The 19,467-nt window shown below is 42.5% G+C and overlaps 1 protein-coding gene across 12 annotated transcripts in view; it reads left to right on the top strand.

Annotated features, from left to right (window-relative positions):
* SRGAP2 (SLIT-ROBO Rho GTPase activating protein 2) overlaps window positions 1-19,467 on the top strand; it is a 234,822-nt gene that overhangs the window by 74,530 nt on the left and 140,825 nt on the right. For all 12 annotated transcript variants that reach the window (XM_072815064.1, XM_072815062.1, XM_072815063.1 and 9 more), the window contains exon 3: window positions 16,339-16,531. In XM_072815064.1, the coding sequence (XP_072671165.1) occupies window positions 16,339-16,531 (193 nt within the window). The remainder of the gene's footprint in view (window positions 1-16,338; window positions 16,532-19,467) is intronic.

Genomic DNA, 19,467 nt, shown 5'->3' with positions numbered 1-19,467 from the left:
AATTAAAACTTTTGTTCCAGTAAAGTTTCCTCCTAAAAAGGTTTCATTAATTATGAAAAATGCCCTATGGGCATTATACTGTGAACTCTTTTGTGGCTCTCATAAATAATGGAGCAAAAACACTTGTCAAAATATGGCAGAGCTGATTAGATAATGCATCTCTCCTTTGATTTTTGATTGGTTTTCTGTTTTAATTTTTAAAGGAATAGCTATTGCTTTCTTACAAAATGCGAAATGCTCATTATAAAAAATCTAAGCAAAACTGAGAAGCACAAAGAAGCTAGCAATAAATCGTTCCAACTCTCATTACACCCAAGGGTTCTTCGTTCATTTGTTCAATGAGTATTCCTGAGTGACTGCTTACTATGTGTGAGGTACCAGGGATCAGCAAGTAAAGCAAAGTCCTTGCTGTCACTGGGCTTATGTTCTGGTGGAAGGAAAAAATGATAAATAAATACCTAAATAGATTTATAAATGTCATGAAAAAAAATAAAGAAGGGTAAGGATATAGAGGAGCTCTTTTAGGTGGAATGGCCACAAAGACTGAGAAGGCGACATCTGGGCAGGGAACTGAGTAAAGTAAGGAAGCTAACCATGTGAATATTGGGATAGCATGCTTTAAAGCAGGGAAAGCATATGCAAAGGCCCTGAGGTGGGATTGTACTTGGGATGTTCTGTGAATAGAGAGACCAGTGTGGTTGGAGACCAGTGAGTAAAAGTAAATGTAATGGAGAGACTGGTGACACAGTCAGGGACTAGACTATGTAAGGTTTTAGAAATCCTTCAGCTTTTTTCTTCAACGGGAAGCTGTTAGAGGATGATGAGCAGGGGATAAGATTACAGGGGAGTGAAGGTGGCAGCAGGAGGACCCTTAAGGAAGCTCCCATAGTAATTCAAAACAAAATGATGCTGATTTGGATTAAGTTGGGAATGGTGGGAATGGTGGAGGGGATAAGAAATAGTTGCATGCTGGACACATTTTGAAGGTAGAGCTAATTAAAGATTAGCTCATGAATTGAATTGGGAGTTGAGAGAGAAGAGTCAGTACTAACTTAAGGCTTTTGGTCTGCCAGGTGAATGAGGATGCTCTTATTGAGTTAGGGAATGTGGGCATCAGGGTGAGTATCATCAAGAGCTCAGGTTTGGGCATGTTTAGTTCTAAGTACTTGTTAGCCATCCAAGAGGCTATAAATATTAAATCATTTATAGGAGACAGGAGTTCAGGGAGCAGTCTACTGGAGGTTCAAATTTGGGAATCACCAGACACAGAACTGGAAGAGATCTGTTGAGAAGCAACCAGAGATGGAAAAGAGGCTCCAGAACTGAGCCCAGGGAGAGTCAGCAAATTAGTAGCTGGGAGAGAGAAGGGACGTCCAGTAAAGGAGATTGAAAATGTGTGTTCAGGGGCATATCAGGAGAAGATGGTGTCCCAGGGCCAGGGAATGATCCCCTCTGTTCAGCCTGGTGGCCTAGAGTAAGCCAGGTCCTGAGAATTGGCCACGTTTGGCTTTGTGGAGGCATTGGCATTCCTGCCACCATGAGAAAAAGGGAAGAGAGAAAGTGGAAGCAGGGAATATGGACAACCATTTTGAATTTTCTTATAAGAAGGCGGGATGGAAAAAGCTCAGAAGGAAGGGAGAGATAGAGGTCAAGGGAAATGAGTGTGTGTGTGTGTGTGTGTGTGTGTGTGTGTGTAATAAGATGGGGGAAATAGAGCCTGCTTGTTTGCTTATGGGAAAGATCCAGGAGAGGGGAAAATGATGATACAAAACATAAATGTGTGACTTTAGTGAGCAAGAACTAATTTTCTAAGAATGGCATTAGGCCATATGTGCTTTAAAAATAATAACAATGGGGATCCCTGAGTGGCTCAGTGTGTTTAGTGCCTCCCTTCGGCCCTGGGGCGTGATCCTGGGGTCCCAGGATCGAGTCCCACGTCAGGCTCCCTGCATGGAACCTGCTTCTCCCTCTGCCTGTGCCTCTGCCTCTCTTGCTCTCTCTCTGTGTCTCTCGTGAATAAATAAATAAAATCTTTAAAAAATAATAATAACAATGCTTTAAAAATAAAAACAATTGAATTTAACCTTGCTTGAATTGAGCAGAAGAAAAAGAAATTAAAGTGAAGGTGAAGGAATTGCTGAATGCCTCATAAATATTTCTTTGCCACAACAGATCACAGCTCTCACAAGCTCTCTCAAAGGCTAAGGAAACCAGGAATATCTTTAGGAGGCTGAAGTCATTATTAATATTTTAAACTATATTTCTAGCTAAATCTTCTCTTTGAGACAAATTGGCTGATTCCTTGTCTGGCAGGATTAGGTGATTCATATTTTTACATTTTCTGTACCTCTCTTCCCCATTTCCCAATTTTTGTAGCTTATCTGGGTTTTTTTTTTTTTTTTTTTTTTTTTTTTTTTTTTTGCGGCATTGCTAACATTTACATTCTGACCGGCACGCTCTCATGTGTGTTTTTGGTGCTGTATCTACTGCCTGTTTCACCACAGTGTCTCTGTTCCTGTGGTTTTATTTTGATTTATCTATTGGGTGCAGGATTTCTGTTTCTCCAGAGGGGTTCATGGGTCTATGTAGGCTGCAAATGTTGGGGTCTTTTTTGTACTTGAACAGTGACTCAGCTTGCTGTATTATTCTTGGATCACAGTTATTCTCCCTCAGAATTTTTTTAGAACATGGCTCCGTCACCTTCAGGCCTCCATCGTGGCTATGGAGATATCTGGCCCCTATTTTGTTAGAAGTGTTGCTTTTCCTCCATTGATTCTTAAAATGACTCTATCCTGAAGTTCAAAAATTTAAACATCGTATGTCTTGATATTGATTCTTTATGTACATATCCTGGTATACAGGTATTCTTCTTCTACCTGCAGATTTAGTTCTTTCATTTTAAAGAAATAGATTTGTATTCTATTTCTGGTTATTTTTTTTCCATCCTACTTATCTTCTTTTGTATTTACAGTATCTTAAGCCTTTTTTTCCCCAACATGCCATTAATTAGATTTTTAAAAATCTTTAATTATGAAAAATCTCAAACATATAGGAAAGTAGGAAGAATAGTGTTGTCGACCCCCATGTACCTGTAACCCTGCTCAGCTTGTGGTCAGGCTTGTTTTTGTCTATATCCCGCTACCCCTGCCATTCCCCTCCATCATTTTGAAGCAAATACCAGACATTATTCATCCTTGAATATTTCAGTACTTATCTCTCAAAGGTAAGGACTTTTTTTTTTTTTTTACTTAACCACTAATAAAGTTCATCTATTCTTTTTATAACCCATTTATTATATATATAATGACATTGCTTTGTTGTGTTAGATCAGCAGCTTTTTTTTTTTTTTTCTTCAAAGATACGATGACTATAGTTGCTGTGCCTCAAAATCAGGAAGATGAAACCAAGGGGACAAGCCAGGGAACTCTCTCTGGTGGAGATGGTGGCACATTGGATTGGGCAGTCACAGAAGTTGCATAGACGGGAAGTGCCTGCTGGTTTCTTGGTGCTTCTCTGAATTTCTAGTGTTCACGTGAACTGTGGAGGGAATGGGAGGAGGACCCAGGATGTACAGTTTCTTTTCCAGCAAGAAGTGAAACTTAGGCCCTTTCTGACTTAATAATAACCATGAAGAAAGAGCTGAGCGGTTTGAAGACTGTGTTCTAGTTCTGTTTTTGGTGGTCATGTGGTTTATTCCAGTGCTTTTAATCTGCAGGTCGAGAAATCAGTAGGTTATGAAATGAAATTTATAGGCTGCAACTAGCATTTAAAAAGACATAGAGGGGCCCCTGAGTGGCTCAGTCTTCCTTTGGCTCAGGGCATGATCCTGGGATCCAGGGATCAAATCCCGCATTGGGCTCCTTGCAGGGGGAGCCTGCTTCTCCCTCTGCCTATGTCTTTACCTCTCTCTCTCTCTGTGCCTCTTATGCCTCTTTTATTTAAATAAAATCTTAAAAAAATGTAGAGTTTAATAGCATGTACTAAGAATACATAGTTCATGAAACTTCTGTTGTGTATGTGTGTTAGCTTGTAAAAGTTTGGAAGCCACTAATTTTTTCTATTCAATTCTTGCTACTTTCTATACCTTCTTGTCCAAAAAGTTATAGGATCCAAGAACCCATGAGACAGATTTAATTTATGTATTTGACAAAAACATATATAGTACAATGTACTTGGAACTATTCTAATTAGTTTACAAATATTAACTCATTCAATCTCTGAGAGGGTACTATTATTATGGAACTTTTACACATGGAGACATTGAGGCACAGAGTGGTTAAGTAACTTGCCCCGGATCACACAGCTGGTAAGTAGTGGAGCTGGTGTTTTGAGCCCAGCCAGACTGGTTTCCAAGCAGATTTTGCTCTGCTGCCTCTCCACTTAAAAGCATCTCTAGGTGGGGGCATGGACTTTTTCCTATTATTGCCTTCAAGAAGAAATGAAAAAAAGCGTTTTCCTTTTCTACTTCCTCACCCCCTACCCATATACTTAAACATTCAGAGCTAAGATAGTGAGAATGAGGAATTTTATTTGTTAAATTGAAGAAACTCCAGGATCCCTTTAATTAACCAATCAATATTACCAACCTAGAACTGTAGGATTCCAGTGTGAAAGACAGCCAAATGAGTCCATATCTCAGCCTTATACAAAGATGCAGGGGAGGGGTTAAGAGCACTGATTTTAGAATTAAACACATCTAGGTACAAATGCTATTATGATCTGTAACTATCTGGAAGACCTCAGGCAAGTTAGCTGATCTCTGAACCTCAGTGGTCCTGCATCTGTAAAGTGGGAGGGGTCATGGTTGACTTTTAATAGAGGCTTACTGGGCACCAGGCATATAGTAAGCCCTTCATCTCTTCTACTCTTTGAAACAACCCACTGGTGTGGCTGCTGTTGTAATCTCCATTTTATTGATAGTGAAACAGACCGAGAGAGATTAAGTATCTCATCCAGGGATATACGACTAGCTTGTGGCAGAGCTAGAGTTGAAGCTCTACTCTTTCTGAATGCAGAGTCTGCACTCTTAACTACTCTGCTTTACTGCTTACCCCACTGGGATGTTTTGAGGATTAAATGAGATCATGTACCTTTACACTTGAATGGTGACTTGACTTTCTGTGAGCTTGCTTGGCTCATAGTAAGTACTTAATAAATGGTTTCTGTGATCACTGTTGAATGTACAAGACGTGCCTGTCTGTAACTTCTGTGTAGACAGTTCACCTTTCCTGAGAAAATAAACTGTAGTCAACTAAAGCAGTTCTTATAACCAACCAATCACTTCATGTACATGTTGAGTTCTTGAAAAATAATTGATTATCGATTCTTAAGGATCTGCTAAGCAGATACTTCCACTGGAATAAATTTCGTCAAGGAAGAGACTGTCGTACATAGCATCTAAAACAATGTCTGACACATGGTAAGTGTCTTAGTATGGGTTTCTTAGAAAATAGGGCCAGTGACACAGGCTTACACGTTATTTAGGAGAGCCATCCCAAGGAAGCAGGAATGAGGAGAAAAGGAAAGTGAGAAGTGGCAGGGAGAGAGAGCAAATGTAAGGGACTGCTTGTAAAATGGCTACAGTTTCATGAGAGTCTGATTGTTTGTCTTGTGGGACATCTTCAGAGAAACGAGGTGAAGCTTCTGCATCTCTAAACAGTTCACTGGGGAAAGGAGAGAGAAGATTCCATTTGCCCACTCCCGTCTATTGGTTGAGGGCTGACCTCATGGAGGTCGACTCTCCTATGCTTCTTGGTCGCATAGCTGGTGGCTGAGGAGGTCCCTCTAAACCTCTCAGTGGCAATAAGGAGACCACGGGGCAGGACTTAAGAAGGAGGCATGCTGCATGGGTACAGGGCCAGGCGCTGTCAGGCTGGCCCACTAGCAACTTGAGGACAAGGAACAGCCATGGTGGCTGGAGCAGCACAGGCAGTTCCAGCCGGCCAGCCAGGCCAGGCAGTTGTGTTCACCTTGAGTGATACATAAACTGACCCTGGCTTAGCAGGCTCTTGGTATGGATGGATTCCTAACCGCCAAAGTGAACAAACTCTGCGCTGCTCTCTTATTTAAATGATCGGCAGTTACTGACGCTTGTAGATACCTCTTTCACTCTTCGTCTACTTTCCCAAGTCCTCTTCCTTCACTTTCCATCTGAAGGAGGGTGTCCACAGGCCTTGGCTTACTTCTCGTTCATTCTGCATGCTTTCTATGGACAACTGTGTTTGCTTTTATAGTTAAACTTCATACTTCTGTCTACTTGCTGATGGCTTCCAAAAGTCTATTTCCAGACTTGCCCTCTCCTGGGAGCTCCAGACTGGAAAAGAAAACTACCTTTTCCAATAAGAAGTTCTACAGGCACTTCAAAGACCAAGTGAATGTCTTGGTCCTCTCTAATCATCTTTGTTCTCTTCCCAGGAATAAATAGGTACTCAGTCCTTGCTTGTTGAACTACACCTGGAATAGCACACTGATCCTGCTGGATCCTGCACAGGATGAAATAAAACCTTCCAGAGCCAGCTCTCTAGGAATGTTGGGTCTGGATTTTAATAATCATCGGGTTTGTTTTCAGTTCAACTGTGCTGGAGCCTCAAGCAACATACAGTTTGCCATTGTCCATTACCATGGTGGACGTGTTTCAGTTGACATTTGTTCTTTTGAGTTGATTGATAGATTGCTTGTTTTTTTTTTTTTTTTTAAAGATTTTATTTATTTATTTATGATAGACATAGAGAGAGAAAGAGAGGCAGAGACACAGGAGGAGGGAGAAGCAGGCTCCATGCTGGGAGCCCAATGTGGGACTCAATCCCGGAACTCCAGGATCACGCCCTGGGCCAAAGGCAGGCGCTAAACCGCTGAGCCACCCAGGGATCCCCGATTGCTTGGGTTTTGACTCTGCGTATGCTGTCCTTTTCCTTTTTAAGACTCTTACCTTGCTTTGTTCATAGTTCACAGAGCCTTTTGAACTGTGTTTGTATCTGCTGCGCATCCTGCTTTTCTACTCCTGCCCCCCGCCCCCCATTCAGACTAAGAAGTGCCACTCAGAGCCTCCTGAGCTGGATCTGCCCATTTCCTCCTCCTGACCTTTTCTTTTTTTTTTCCTTCGTTTTTTAAGGTTTTATTTATTTATTCATGAGAGACAGAGAGAGGCAGAGACACAGGCAGAGGGAGAAGCAGGCTCCATACAAGGAACCCGACATGGGACTCGATCCCGGGACTCCAGGATCACGCCCCTGGCTGAAGGCGGCGCCAAACCGCTGAGCCACCTCAGCAGAGGTGGGCTGCCCCCTCCTCACCTCACAGCCCCCCTTCCTCTGGCAGCCTTCTTTTTCCATAAATCCTCCTCAGCTCAAGGCCCCAAGACTAACTCAGGTCAACACTGGTTTATACTGATCTCTCCTTCTCTGAGCATCTCAAACATTATTTTGGCACTTAGCACGCACAGGCTTATACTGTTGAATACTTTTGGATTTAGTCCCCCCCCTTTTTCCCAATTGGATTGTAAACTCCTTGAGAGTAAGACAGTGCATTAAATTTTCTTGTGTGGTCCAGTGATTCATCACTCAGACCTTTGCATAGAGACAGTGTAAGATAAATATTTGCTGGAGTTGTTGGTTGATTACTGTTGTCCTCGGGAACTGACTTCCAGTTTGCCTCCAGCAACGAATCAAGGCCATCAGGTGACATTTCCTAGAGGAGCTGTTGGTCATCTCATTGCAGATCTTTAGTTTGTAATACAAGTTAATTCTAGACCTTGGACTTTGGGAATTTTGTTTCTTAAACATCTCAGGCAAGGCCTAGGAGATAAAATTACTACTTTGGCATTTGATGTGGCAGCTTGTTCATTTGGGAACCTTTTGTCGTTGACTTTCTATTGAGTCACTTGAAAGAGCCAAGGAAGCTTGCCAGAGCAATCACGATGATTCAAGTTCATTGAGATCTTCCCGTTCACATCCTCCTTCCCATCAGCTTTACGAGGTTGCTTTTTGTGTTCATTTGGAGACTCAAAAGTTAATGGATGACTGAGCATCCTTTGGAAACCCTTAGGACCATTTTTCTCCTCTTTCCACTGACTGGCTTCTCTTGGTCTCTCGAGCTGTATGTGGTGTTTTTAGGTGGTATGAAGTTAATGGAAGGTCTAGGGGTGGGGGGAGAGGTTCTTTCTTTCACCACTTTGGGATAATCTACTGCTCAGGGGAGACAGTTATGAAGATAGCCAAACTTTAAAGTTCAACAGAAAGAACTGTAGTCAAAAGGAAAGCCAGGGAGACTAGAACCTCACTCCTGCCTTCCTCCTGCCAAGATAACTGTCTTAACTTTGAACCCAAAGGTCTCTCTTACCTGTCCCCTTTGCTCACCACTGCCTAGGGAGGGATAGTTTAGAATCACTAGCCTCAAGACCACTGGCTCTAAAGCGTGTATTATTACTAATTGGTAGAGTTGCTATGGACAAGGGTTTTCCACTCATGGAATCCTCCTGCTCATGGTGATTTCTGTATCATTCAGTCTGGATTGCTCATTAATGCTCACTCCGTCTCTTCACTCAGAAGGCCTAGGAATCCATCCAGCAGACCTCCTCTGATCTTTCTTCAGCTCTGTTTTCATCATGATGCACCCTTTCACCAGCTCTATTTCTGGCTGCTTGAAATCCAGACTTGTCTCTTAGCTCCTTTATGTATACCTTATCTCTGACCAGGCCTCAAAATACCCTTCGTTCTAGCTAAGCCATTCTTCTCACTACCTCATGGAAGAGCCATGTTCGAACATTCTCATTTCTTGGCTTGCATCTTATCTTCCTCTGGAATATGGTCTCGCTCTTCCATTTGCTAAAATTCTATCCATCCTAGAAATACTAGTTCAGACTTCTTTGTCCTCCTTTCGTCTCTCCGTCCTTCTCTTCCCTCTATTCTTCCCTCCGCAAGTTTGAAGGCCTGCCAGATACTGTTCTGGGTCCCAGGAGTATGTTGGTGAACTGAACAGACAAATTCTTCCCCTCAAAGAGTTTAGTCTTCATCAAGAAGCCATACTTTATAATGTTTGTCCTCACTACACTTTCTGAGCCCTCAAAACTTTTACTAGAAGTATTTATTCTTAATTTCAAATATATAATATGCATTACACAATATACAATAACATAAATTATGTGATGCAGATATTTTGCACAAATATCTATTAAATAAATATCTGGTATAATATCTAGCACAATTTTTGTAATATATCAGCATAATTTATGTAGTATATTAATATATAATTTTTGAAAATGTATATTTTGATCCTGTCTTCACAATTAGATTGTAGGTTCCTTGAGTGTAGGGACCTTTATGCTTCTGAGCACTTTAGAATCCTTCACTTTATTCATTCGGATTCTTTTGTTTCCAAAGAACCAAAAATCCAATGCAAACGATTTTAAGCAAAGAAGTGAATGAGTTGGCTTATGAGACTAAAAGGACCAAGGATAGGGCTGGCATCTGTCCATGACTTGATTCAAGGGCTCAAGTTTCCTTTTTCCATCTCTCAGCTCTGTTTTCTCTGGGTCAGCTCCATTCTCAAACAGGCATTCCAGTCATGGTGGCAAGATGGCAGCAGCAATGTCAGACTCTCGGTGTCTTCAGGTCTGGGCCTACAGGTGATGTCCACCATCTTTGGAGAGGGCGGAAGTGGAATCAGCTTTACCAAAAGCACATGGACTGAGAGTTGGGGAGGATAGAGATCCAGAGAAGGAGAAATATTAAGTATTTATCACATCAACATACTTTTTGTAGTCTTAGTAGCTATTATTGGTTGGTTGTTTGGATTAACACATGTCTAGTTCTATGTTGTATTTAATAGGAAGTAACGATGAAAAAGGCCATTAGTCACTCTTCGAGGAGGAATATTTGCTGTTTTTAACTTTACCAGAAGTAACTTGATGGCCTTTCCTTGGAACAGTGACTACTCAGACATAAGTGATAGTGTCAGTCATTGAAAGAAGGGGTATAGCAGGTGGATTGAAGCTGATATATGTCCTTTTCCTTTGCTTTTATATCACTATGTGCAGACCTCGTTTATTTCTATTATTATTTCACCTTGTTTGCTATAGGTTTTTTTCACTGGCTTCGTCCCTACTAGTGTTCTAATTCTGTGCTATTCTCAGAGCACCTGCTAGGTACACAAATACATTTTTATAAGAAGAGTAAGTAAGCAAGGACATTGGCTTGGGAACCCAGTGACCCAGGTTTCAGTCCTACATCCACAACTAAATAGCAATATGATCTCCAGCCATTCCTTTCTCTGGGCTTTGGTTCTGTCCTCTGTCCAACAAGGATTTTTAAGGGCCCTCCCATGACTGAATTTGTAGAAAAGCAATCCAGTAGGGTGAAGAGCAGGACTTGGCAGGACATCTCAGCATTTTGTTTCCTGGGAAACAGTTTTGATAGGGGCTGATTACCCTTGCGATAAGAGGTCTTGGAAAGAGATTTGGAGGGTAGAGCCTGATGAAAGCCTCAATTGTCTTCTTATATAACACTTGCTGGAAAGGCACTAGGAATTAATATTCCTGAGGTGCCTGAGGTGACATCATGTGTTTGTGAAAAGGCTAAAAGCAGGTGAGGCAGATTTTGTGGCAAAAGACTGGTGGCCAGTCAGTCCCAGTTTCTGATGAGGAACACAGGCCGACCTCATGCCCTATGTTCTGAATAGAACCTGTGGGAGTCGAAGCTCCTGTCCCTATGCACACACCAGCCCATCGAGGAGAAGGGAAGGGAGTATTTGTGATACCCTCCCAAAAAGATTATGTGCTTCTCCTGGCCTGCCCTCCCACCCTCATTTTCTCCTAGAAATGTGGGACTCAAAAGAGGGGGTTTTGTATGCCTTAATCAGAAAAAATACCTGAAGGAGGAGATGAATTTTGAAAGAGGGGAAGAAAGGGACTAATATCTTTGGATTGAAAACAACAAACTGAACAAAACTCCCTTAGACTCTGCTGGCTGATAAATTCCCTGGGTGTTCTCTGAAATGGGGACAGTTTTCAGAGGACTGTGTCGCCTGTTTTGGCAGATGTTATATATTCAGAGTCTATGTGATTATTAAACAGTGTGGCAAGGACCTGTTTTTGTTAAATGATGGTATCCTATTAGGGCTAGTTTTTCTTCTAATTTCATCCTTCTGTGACCCTTCACCCTCTTTCCAAAATGGAAATGAGCCTCCCTTGAACTTCTGAGACAGGTGTAGTTAGGATCTCAGCTATGGCCAAGCACCGACAAGGAGTCTGCACTTCCCAAGGGAAGTTTGCTGGATATGTCCGCCGGTCCTGTATTTGAACTCATGCATAAAAGCATTCCTTGCTGGTTTTGTTCTGACACCCTTCAGAAATGATGGAACGGTGATCTGCCAGTGGAGTTCAGTGTCATGGCCAAGCTTGCCATCCAGAGGGGCAGTTTCTGGTATAATCTTCAAGAATATTCAAGGCAGGGCAGCCCTGGTGGCGCAGCGGTTTAGCGCCGCCTGCAGCCCAGGGCGTGATCTGGAGACCCTGGATCGAGTCCCGCGTCGGGCTCTCTGCATGGAGCCTGCTTCTCCCTCTGCCTGTGTCTCTGCCTCTCTCATTCTCTCTCTGCATCTCTATGAATAAATAAATAAAATCTTTAAAAAAAAAAAAAAAAAAAGAATGTTCAAGGCAGAACTGAGATTCAGGCCATGCAAATGGAGAAATGGAAACCAAGAATTCCTTCCTCTTTTTGGTGCCAGTTTGTTGGGCCATTTTCCCCTTAGCTAGCAGGATGGTGCTCAAAAGAACATGCTTTTGGTGGGGTTAAATTTTTTAAATTAGTTGTAACCCATATACCACAAAATTCACCCTTTTGAAGGTACATGAATTCAGTGGGGTTGTTTTTTAGTCTATGTGCAAGATTGGGCAATGACTACCACTATCTAATTCCACAACCATGGGGTTAAATTTTGGCTTGAATCTTTGAATGAAGTAACAACCAAAGGTCAACTCTGATTTTCAGGAAACTAGTTCTAAAACTTTGGTTCTTTTTGCAAAGAAAGCTACAGAAGTGCCATTGGGGAAAAAAAAAAAACTAATAGAAAAAAGAGCCAGAGGATGTTGAATTTTTCTTAGGTTTGTTGTTTGGTGTGTTCTGTCTGCTACTGATGATTTTTTAGTTGTTAGTCCTTGGGTTGGGACTTACTCCTGTGGCTATGTTATGACAAAGAGTATTCAAAGCAAAAGCAGTAAGACTGGCTTTGCTTTCTTTTCCTCACTGTTTTGTCAAGCCATGCTTCATTAGGGCAGGGAATGGATCTATTTTGTTCATCCTCACCATCACCTAGCTCAAGATCTGCCATACAGTAGGAGCTCAGTAAAGATTTAGTGAATAAATGAGCTGTGTTTAGGTACCCACGGGAGGTCATTTTGGTGTGTATCACTCAAAGCTCATGGTAACCTTTGTACTCTGGCTTTGTGGATGTCCATGGAGTTCATTTGCACCCCTGAGATACAGCTGCTTCTAGAAAATGAGAGCTTGACTGCTTCCCATATAATTCTAGGAACCGAACCTATAAAGACCCCATCATCTCCAGTCTCCAGGGATGCTCATCCAACTGTAAACTGGATCTCTAAAACCTTCTTGAGTTGATTCAGTGAAGGACAGTGTGGGTAGTGTGAGTGTGTGGTTTTGAGTGTACACCCGCGTGCATGTGCATACTCGCCTAAGCACACGATGGAATTGCGAGGAATTCCTCCATGTTTTTATAAATTGCTCCTTTCTTCTTTCTGCCCCTGTAATTTATTGGTAGGCCAGGGTGCAGAGGGGCCTCCAGCCTGGGCACATGGCCCAGGCAAGCTGGCATTCAGTGGCCTATTGTTTCCTGTCCCTTATATGCACGGACAGGACTGGAGCTGGCACAGCTGCCTTCTTGGGGACCATTGTTTGTCTTTGCAACAGCAGCAGCAGAAGTCTGAAGCAGCACATTTTGTGCTGGACAGAGCAGCCATTCTGTCTTAGAGCTGCAAGCCAAGAGACGGGGGTGGTTGGAGTCTCCCTTACATGTCTGTGTAGATACCCTGAGGTTGGGAGCCAGGGAGGCTTCTCTTTCTAGGCAGGTTGCGGGGGAAGGGAGATGCTCGGTGGAGCATCAACCACAGTAGCGGGCGGTATCTATTAGCAGAGACTCTTCTTTTTATGGATGGGGTGTGGAATATCATTGCTTTCTCACTTTCTCTACCTTCTGGGCACACTGGCAGACCTCAGAGTGTGCTCCTGGGACAAGAAAAACACTTCCTCCCAAGCTGCCCTGTAGAGTAGATCGAGGAAGCAGGGAAGAGACCCAGCCCAATTGTGAACTAGTTGAAACATCAGCTAGTTATTGAGTTAGTGGGCTAGTTCATACTTGATTCTGAATCATTCCTCAGCTAGAGGTGGTGAAGGGGATGTCCTATGGGTGGGAGCCATAGAAACTGTAATTTACCCAGAAATACTTTCAGAGACTCCAGACTTGTGTTCTGTTTCTCTTGTTTCCCTGGCCCACAGTCAACCTCTTTGGCAAGTTAGACAAACCTTAATTTAGTTTCAACCTCACTTTCACTTAGTTGTATGACCCTTTGATAACTGACTTTACAGGTCTTATTTCATTTTTCTTACCTTTGTCATCAGGATAATTGGGGATACCTTATGGGCTAGTTGTGGAGATTAGATGAGATGATGCATATAAAGCCCCATAAAGGGTGTTCAGTAAGTCTTATCCTCAGGGTCCCTGAGGGGATGCCTGAGGTGGGGTGCACTTTCTCTTGTGTTACCCACTTGAGGCACCTGGAAGAGTCAGGGTGTGATTCTGTGTTGGCTGGATGTGCTTTGGGGGCTTCTTAGATTAGTTCACATATTTCAGAGGCTACCTATGAAGTACTAATTCCTTCGACAGGGCAACCCTGTCGAAGTGGCCTACCTCTGGAACTTCATGGGTATCATGGGAATTTGTCTTGACCTCTTTTTGTGATGGAGGGTGGGCATCATGCACTCTACCATGTTCCCTTCTGCTCTCCTACTTAGTGAGATTGTTGAGGCAGTCTTATGTGATTATTGGTGACTCAGAGGGGGCTGACAGCTCCATTACCCACCCACATCCTCTTGCAAATCTGGAACTGACTGGGTACCTGGAGAGCCTTTTTTGCCCTGAGATGCCCTGATTCCTCCTTTATGGGCCAGTTGTAAGTAACATCAATGAACACTGTGAAAGTGCTCTCCACTCACAGTCTGCCCACACAATGGCTACTACTGCTGGCTTCTACTTCTATCTACCAATAGGTAGAAGGGGTGCAGTGCCTCTAGGAATAGTCTTGACAAGGGCTGTTGCCTTTAAGAGGCCCAGAAATCTGACAAGAACTATATGCCTGACATTGCCCTCTGCACATCTTTCCCCAACACTCTTGTAATCAGACTCCCAAAAAAACACAGAACAAGAGAGCTTTGATGAGTGATGAGGTAGGCGGCTTTTCTGCTCAGCCTTCTGTCTGCTTGAAACAATCCTCCGGGGCTCAGTTTCAGTTCAGGTGAGGTTACTGTAGGCCTGATTGGCATTGATGGTCGGTGAGGAGGAGGCATAGGGATGAAGAGGGGGAGAACAGCACTTACAGATAACCCAAGATCACCCATAAAGGACCAGATCTTGTGCTGCATTCTGATATGGGTGAAAACAGAGACAAAAATGAAGATAAGAATAGATTATGGATCCCCAGCTACTTCGAAGCAAAGCTAAGTGCACTGCATTCACCCATCACCATTGCTTCATAAGAGTGGTCAGCAAACTTTTCAACATCATAGGTCTGGTCTTGGATTTGCCCCTCATTTTTCCTTAGCTCAGATGAAAAATCTAGATCTCCCTTCGAGCCCCACCCCTATGCATTACATAGTGTAGACAGAAAGCATTGTTTTAACTCTACGATTTGGGAATAAATTTGGAACATGCATAAGGAAAGGCATAATAATATAGGTGCTCTATTTCCTTGGGATTGGAGCCACTGTCACAACATAATGCACTGGAGCTGAGCAAGCTTGCAAGGGAAAGTGGTGAAAGAAATGGCTCCATTGCAACTGGAAAGGGGATTGGGGCATAACTTCAGCAGGATACACAACTGTAGGCCTTCTCTGAGCTGAAAGGCAGTCTGGTTTTAGCAAGCTGCTTCCTGTGAGTGCCAGGGCTCTTGTCAGTAACAAATGCTGTATTGCATTTGAGGCAGCTCTGGTTGCCTCTGGAGCTACCATTGCTGCAGTTCTAGAGAGGGTGCTTGCTCGCCTTGTGGTGAGGACTCTAGGCCAGGCAGAAATCTGTCAAGCTAGAGCTTAACCCAAAGTATTTCTACCTTTGACATAGCAGAGGCTCTGAGCATCACTGAGGATGAAGCAACATTGGTATGCATGATATTTTTTGGTGGAAAAAATCAACTTCTTGAAGATTGATTTACATTCTGTGATACTGGAAACTATGGAATCTGAGTGACAGTGCAAGGTTGCTTGCCTAGAAGTCTGGGGCTTGTTTCATTCTTGATTGCCACTATTTGACCTTGTGCAGAACTCTGTATCTCCATTAAAATATCTTGACCCTCATCTTCCTTCATGAAGATGCAGAAAAACATTTTGAAATGATGGCAGAAAATATAAAAAGTAGGAGCTTGGGCTCTGGAGTCTGTCTTTCTGGGTTTGAATCCCAACTCAGTGACTCTAACAGCCTGACTTCCTTAAGAGTCAGTTTTCTCATCTTTAAAATGGAGATGAGGGGCACCTGGCTCAGTAGTTGAGTGTCTGCCTTTGTCTCAGTTCGTGATCCCAACATCCTGGGATCGAGTCCCACACCAAGCTCCCCAAGGGGAGCCTGCTTCTCCCTATGCCTAGGTCTGTGGCTCTCACTCTGTGTCTCTCAGGAATAAGTAAATAAAATCTTTAATAAAATAAAATAGAATAAAATGGAGATGAAAGTAGTACCTGCCAAATATGGTGGTTGAGAGAGAAATCATTAGGCTTTTAGCCAAAAGGGAACCCAAATTCTGACACTGTGCCAGAAACCTAGTAAATCGCTCAATAAATGGTAACTGAATATCATATTGTCTAGTAAGTAGTTTCTCTTAAGTGATTCAGCAGATTCCTGGTTCCAGTTTCTTAGTGGTCCCAGAAGAGTTGGTGGAATTTTTGGAGGTGCCTCATAACATATGGCCATTTGAAGCTTTAGCCTTTTTTTTTTTTTTTTAAATTAAAATCTTTAAGGTCTTGACTAAATGGAAGGGGTAAATGTTGGCATGTGTGTTTTTGTTTTGTTCTGTTTTGTGTTTAGGGTTTTCCATCTGATTGTCTGACCTTGTTTCTATTGCAGAGATCCGCGCCCAGCTCACGGAGCAGATGAAATGCCTGGACCAGCAGTGTGAGCTCCGGGTGCAGCTGCTGCAGGACCTCCAAGATTTCTTCCGGAAGAAGGCAGAGATCGAGATGGACTACTCCCGCAATCTGGAGAAGCTGGCTGAGCGATTCCTGGCCAAGACACGCAGCACCAAGGACCAGCAGTTCAAGTAGGGACTCTGTGGCTGTTTCTCACAGAGACCTTGGGAATGGGGCTGGGGAGGGGGTCAGGCAAGGTGTGCCATCTAGATCCATGTGCATTCATGAAAAGTGCCCCAGGGACTTCAAACTGGCTGAGGGTTGAGAGTCCTCCAGGACTTCTCTTTTGCCAGATCATGAAAGGTCAAGATCCTAGAGAGGTCAGAAGAAATCGAGAATTGTGCTAAGAATAACAGCAGATACTTTCAAAGCTCTTTCCTGTGTGCTAAACGTAGTTTTAAGGGTTTTACATTTATGGTAGCTCATTTAAGCTCTACACCAAGTTTGTGTGTTGGTTGTTGTTGTATCTCAAATTCACAGATGAGGAAACTGAGCCATAAAGAAGTTAAGGAACTTGCCTAAGTTTTTTTCTCTCTCTCTCTCTTTCTCTCTCTCTCTCTCTCTCTCTCTCTCACACACACACACACACACACACACACACACCCTTAGTAAATCAATAGCAAAGCTGGGATTCAAACCCAGGCAGTTTGGCTCCAGAGTCTGTTCTTAACCAATTGACCAAACTGTCTTTAACTGGAAGAAATTAATGATGCTATCGCCATACATCTGACTCATTGCCCACATGGTTGCAAAGATCTAGTCCTTGTGTAGTATTTTATGTAAGTGACCCTTTTGCTCTGTCCTCACTGCTGTTGCCCTAGTTTAGATCATCATCCTTGCTGTCTGAATGATTGCATTACTCACTGTATCATCTACAGAAGAGGTTCTCAACTCTGGCTTCACATTAGAATTCTCTGGAGAATTTTTAAAAATGCTGAAATCTGGGCCTCATCCCAAAGCAATTAAGTCAGAATCTCTGCGAGTGGGACCTGGGTAACAGTATGGTGAAAAAACTTCCCAGATGATTCTAACAAACAACCAGCCAGCATTGAGGTCCACAGTGTATGGCTTTTCCCTGTTCCAGTCTGCCCGATGCACTTGTACCGGATTTAGCCTTCCTGGAACACACTGGAGATTGGGCAGGTTCTCTGTGCACTGGCTTCCCACTTTCTCTGTTCTTGATGCTCAAGGTGTGGTCTCCCAGTATCGACACCACCTAGGATAGCAATGCAGAATCTCTGGTCCCACCCCCAGATCTACCCTAACAAGAGACTCACATGATTTGTATGCACGTTAAAGTTTGAGAATTGCTGCTCTACTCATAAAGGTATACTCTCCTTGGCTTGTTCCTTCAAGGCCCTCTACATCTGGCCCTGACTAGCTTTCCAACCTTATTTCCTGTTTTGTTTTTTCCTTTCTCTATTATACCTTAGTCAAATGGAACATTATCTCCAAAGAGCCTTTGCCATCCTCTTATTTAAACTTAGGTACCCATTCTTCACATCTCTGCATGTCAAAGTCATACCTATGTTTTGAGACCCATCTCAGATGCATCATGTTCCAAGAAACTTTCTTGATTCTCCCAGAGGAAAGAATGTTCTCCCTTTTCTGAATTCTTACAGCATTTTATTTTTCTTTTATTATATTAGGGCATTTGGTATTGTCTGCCTTTCATTTTCTTCCCTTAGTAGACGGTATAACCTTTTCGGATTCATTTTTCAGCCTCTCACAGGGCCTAGTGTAGTATGTGGTTTATACTAGATGCTTACTAAACATCATTGGATGAGTAAATAAATGAATGAATGTAGGAATGAATGCCACATATATCTTGTTTTCCTCTATTTTCTTCTTTTATCACTCTAATAATTTGGGACACAAATTATCCTTTACAAACCAGCTCTGAGCACTGGATATGGAGGCTAAGTTTGAGGAGAACATATGACACTCTCAATATAAGCCAGAATGAGAATTTCCTCCAGATGTTTTGTCCTCGGAGTTCCTTATCTTTCCCAAGTCCTATTCTCTTTATAATAAGCAATCCTGAGAGAATAAAATGTTATTTTAGTATATGATAAATGAAGATTTGGGAGAGAAATCATTTGCTTTAAAAAATGACTCAGAGTTGGATTTATTCTGTTGGTAAGCTACTCCTAAGTTTAAAATAGCATTTGATTTTTAGTACTATATCATATTTTCAGCTTAAAGACATATTTATTTACAGTACAGATGTGCCAATCTGTAAGTCAGCTGGATTGCTCTAATTAAGATCACATACAAAGAATAGAGTGTTTTGGAAGAATTGATTTCCCTTCTGATAAAGCTGGTACCTGGCTTCATGTTCCCACAAACAACCAGTGAGTATTTATTAGAGCCATCTGTGTACTCTGTTATATGGGCATTGGAAGATACAAGAGAAGTTTATTGTGAGTCTCCACAGGGGACCATATCTGGCTGGGGAGGAAAGATTTTTAATACAAGAAGCAACTAGAAAGTAAAGCAATAATGATCTCATTAAGAAATCATTGGTTTTGTGTAGAATTGTAGATGTGATAAGAGGTCAGAGATAAATCATCAGAGATAGATAAAGGATCTGGAACAATCAGAAGAGTTTTCAGGAAGCACATGGGACTTGGGCTAGGCTCTAAAGGTAAAGCTATATAAAGATTTATATAGCAGAAGACGATGGCACACACTAGGGAGAGGAAATGAGAATGCTCTCTGCAGAGGACATACAGGGATTAGTGGGGGATCCAGCCTCATTAAAAACAAGTTTCTTTTCCATTCATTCAACAAATGTGCATTGCACATTCCTTGAACTCCTTCAGGTCAGACCTTATGCCTTGGGATGTAGCCATGAACAGGCACTGCCTCCAGCACAGGGCACTTAAACAGAATGAGGAGACCGCGGGAAACAAATCACACAGTTAGTTGAGTTGAGGTAAGTGTTGTGGAACAGAAGTACCAGGTCCCCCAAGAGCCTGTAAGGGGGAACTTCTCCACTCCTTTTGCTGTCACTTGATGGCTAGTTTACTTTAATAGCTTCCTGTCTGGTCTCATCCTGAGTAAT

Source organism: Canis lupus, chromosome 38 (genome assembly GCF_048164855.1).
Source record: "Canis lupus baileyi chromosome 38, mCanLup2.hap1, whole genome shotgun sequence".
Classification (NCBI taxonomy): Eukaryota; Metazoa; Chordata; class Mammalia; order Carnivora; family Canidae; genus Canis; species Canis lupus.
This window is presented reverse-complemented; position numbering and strand designations above follow the sequence as displayed.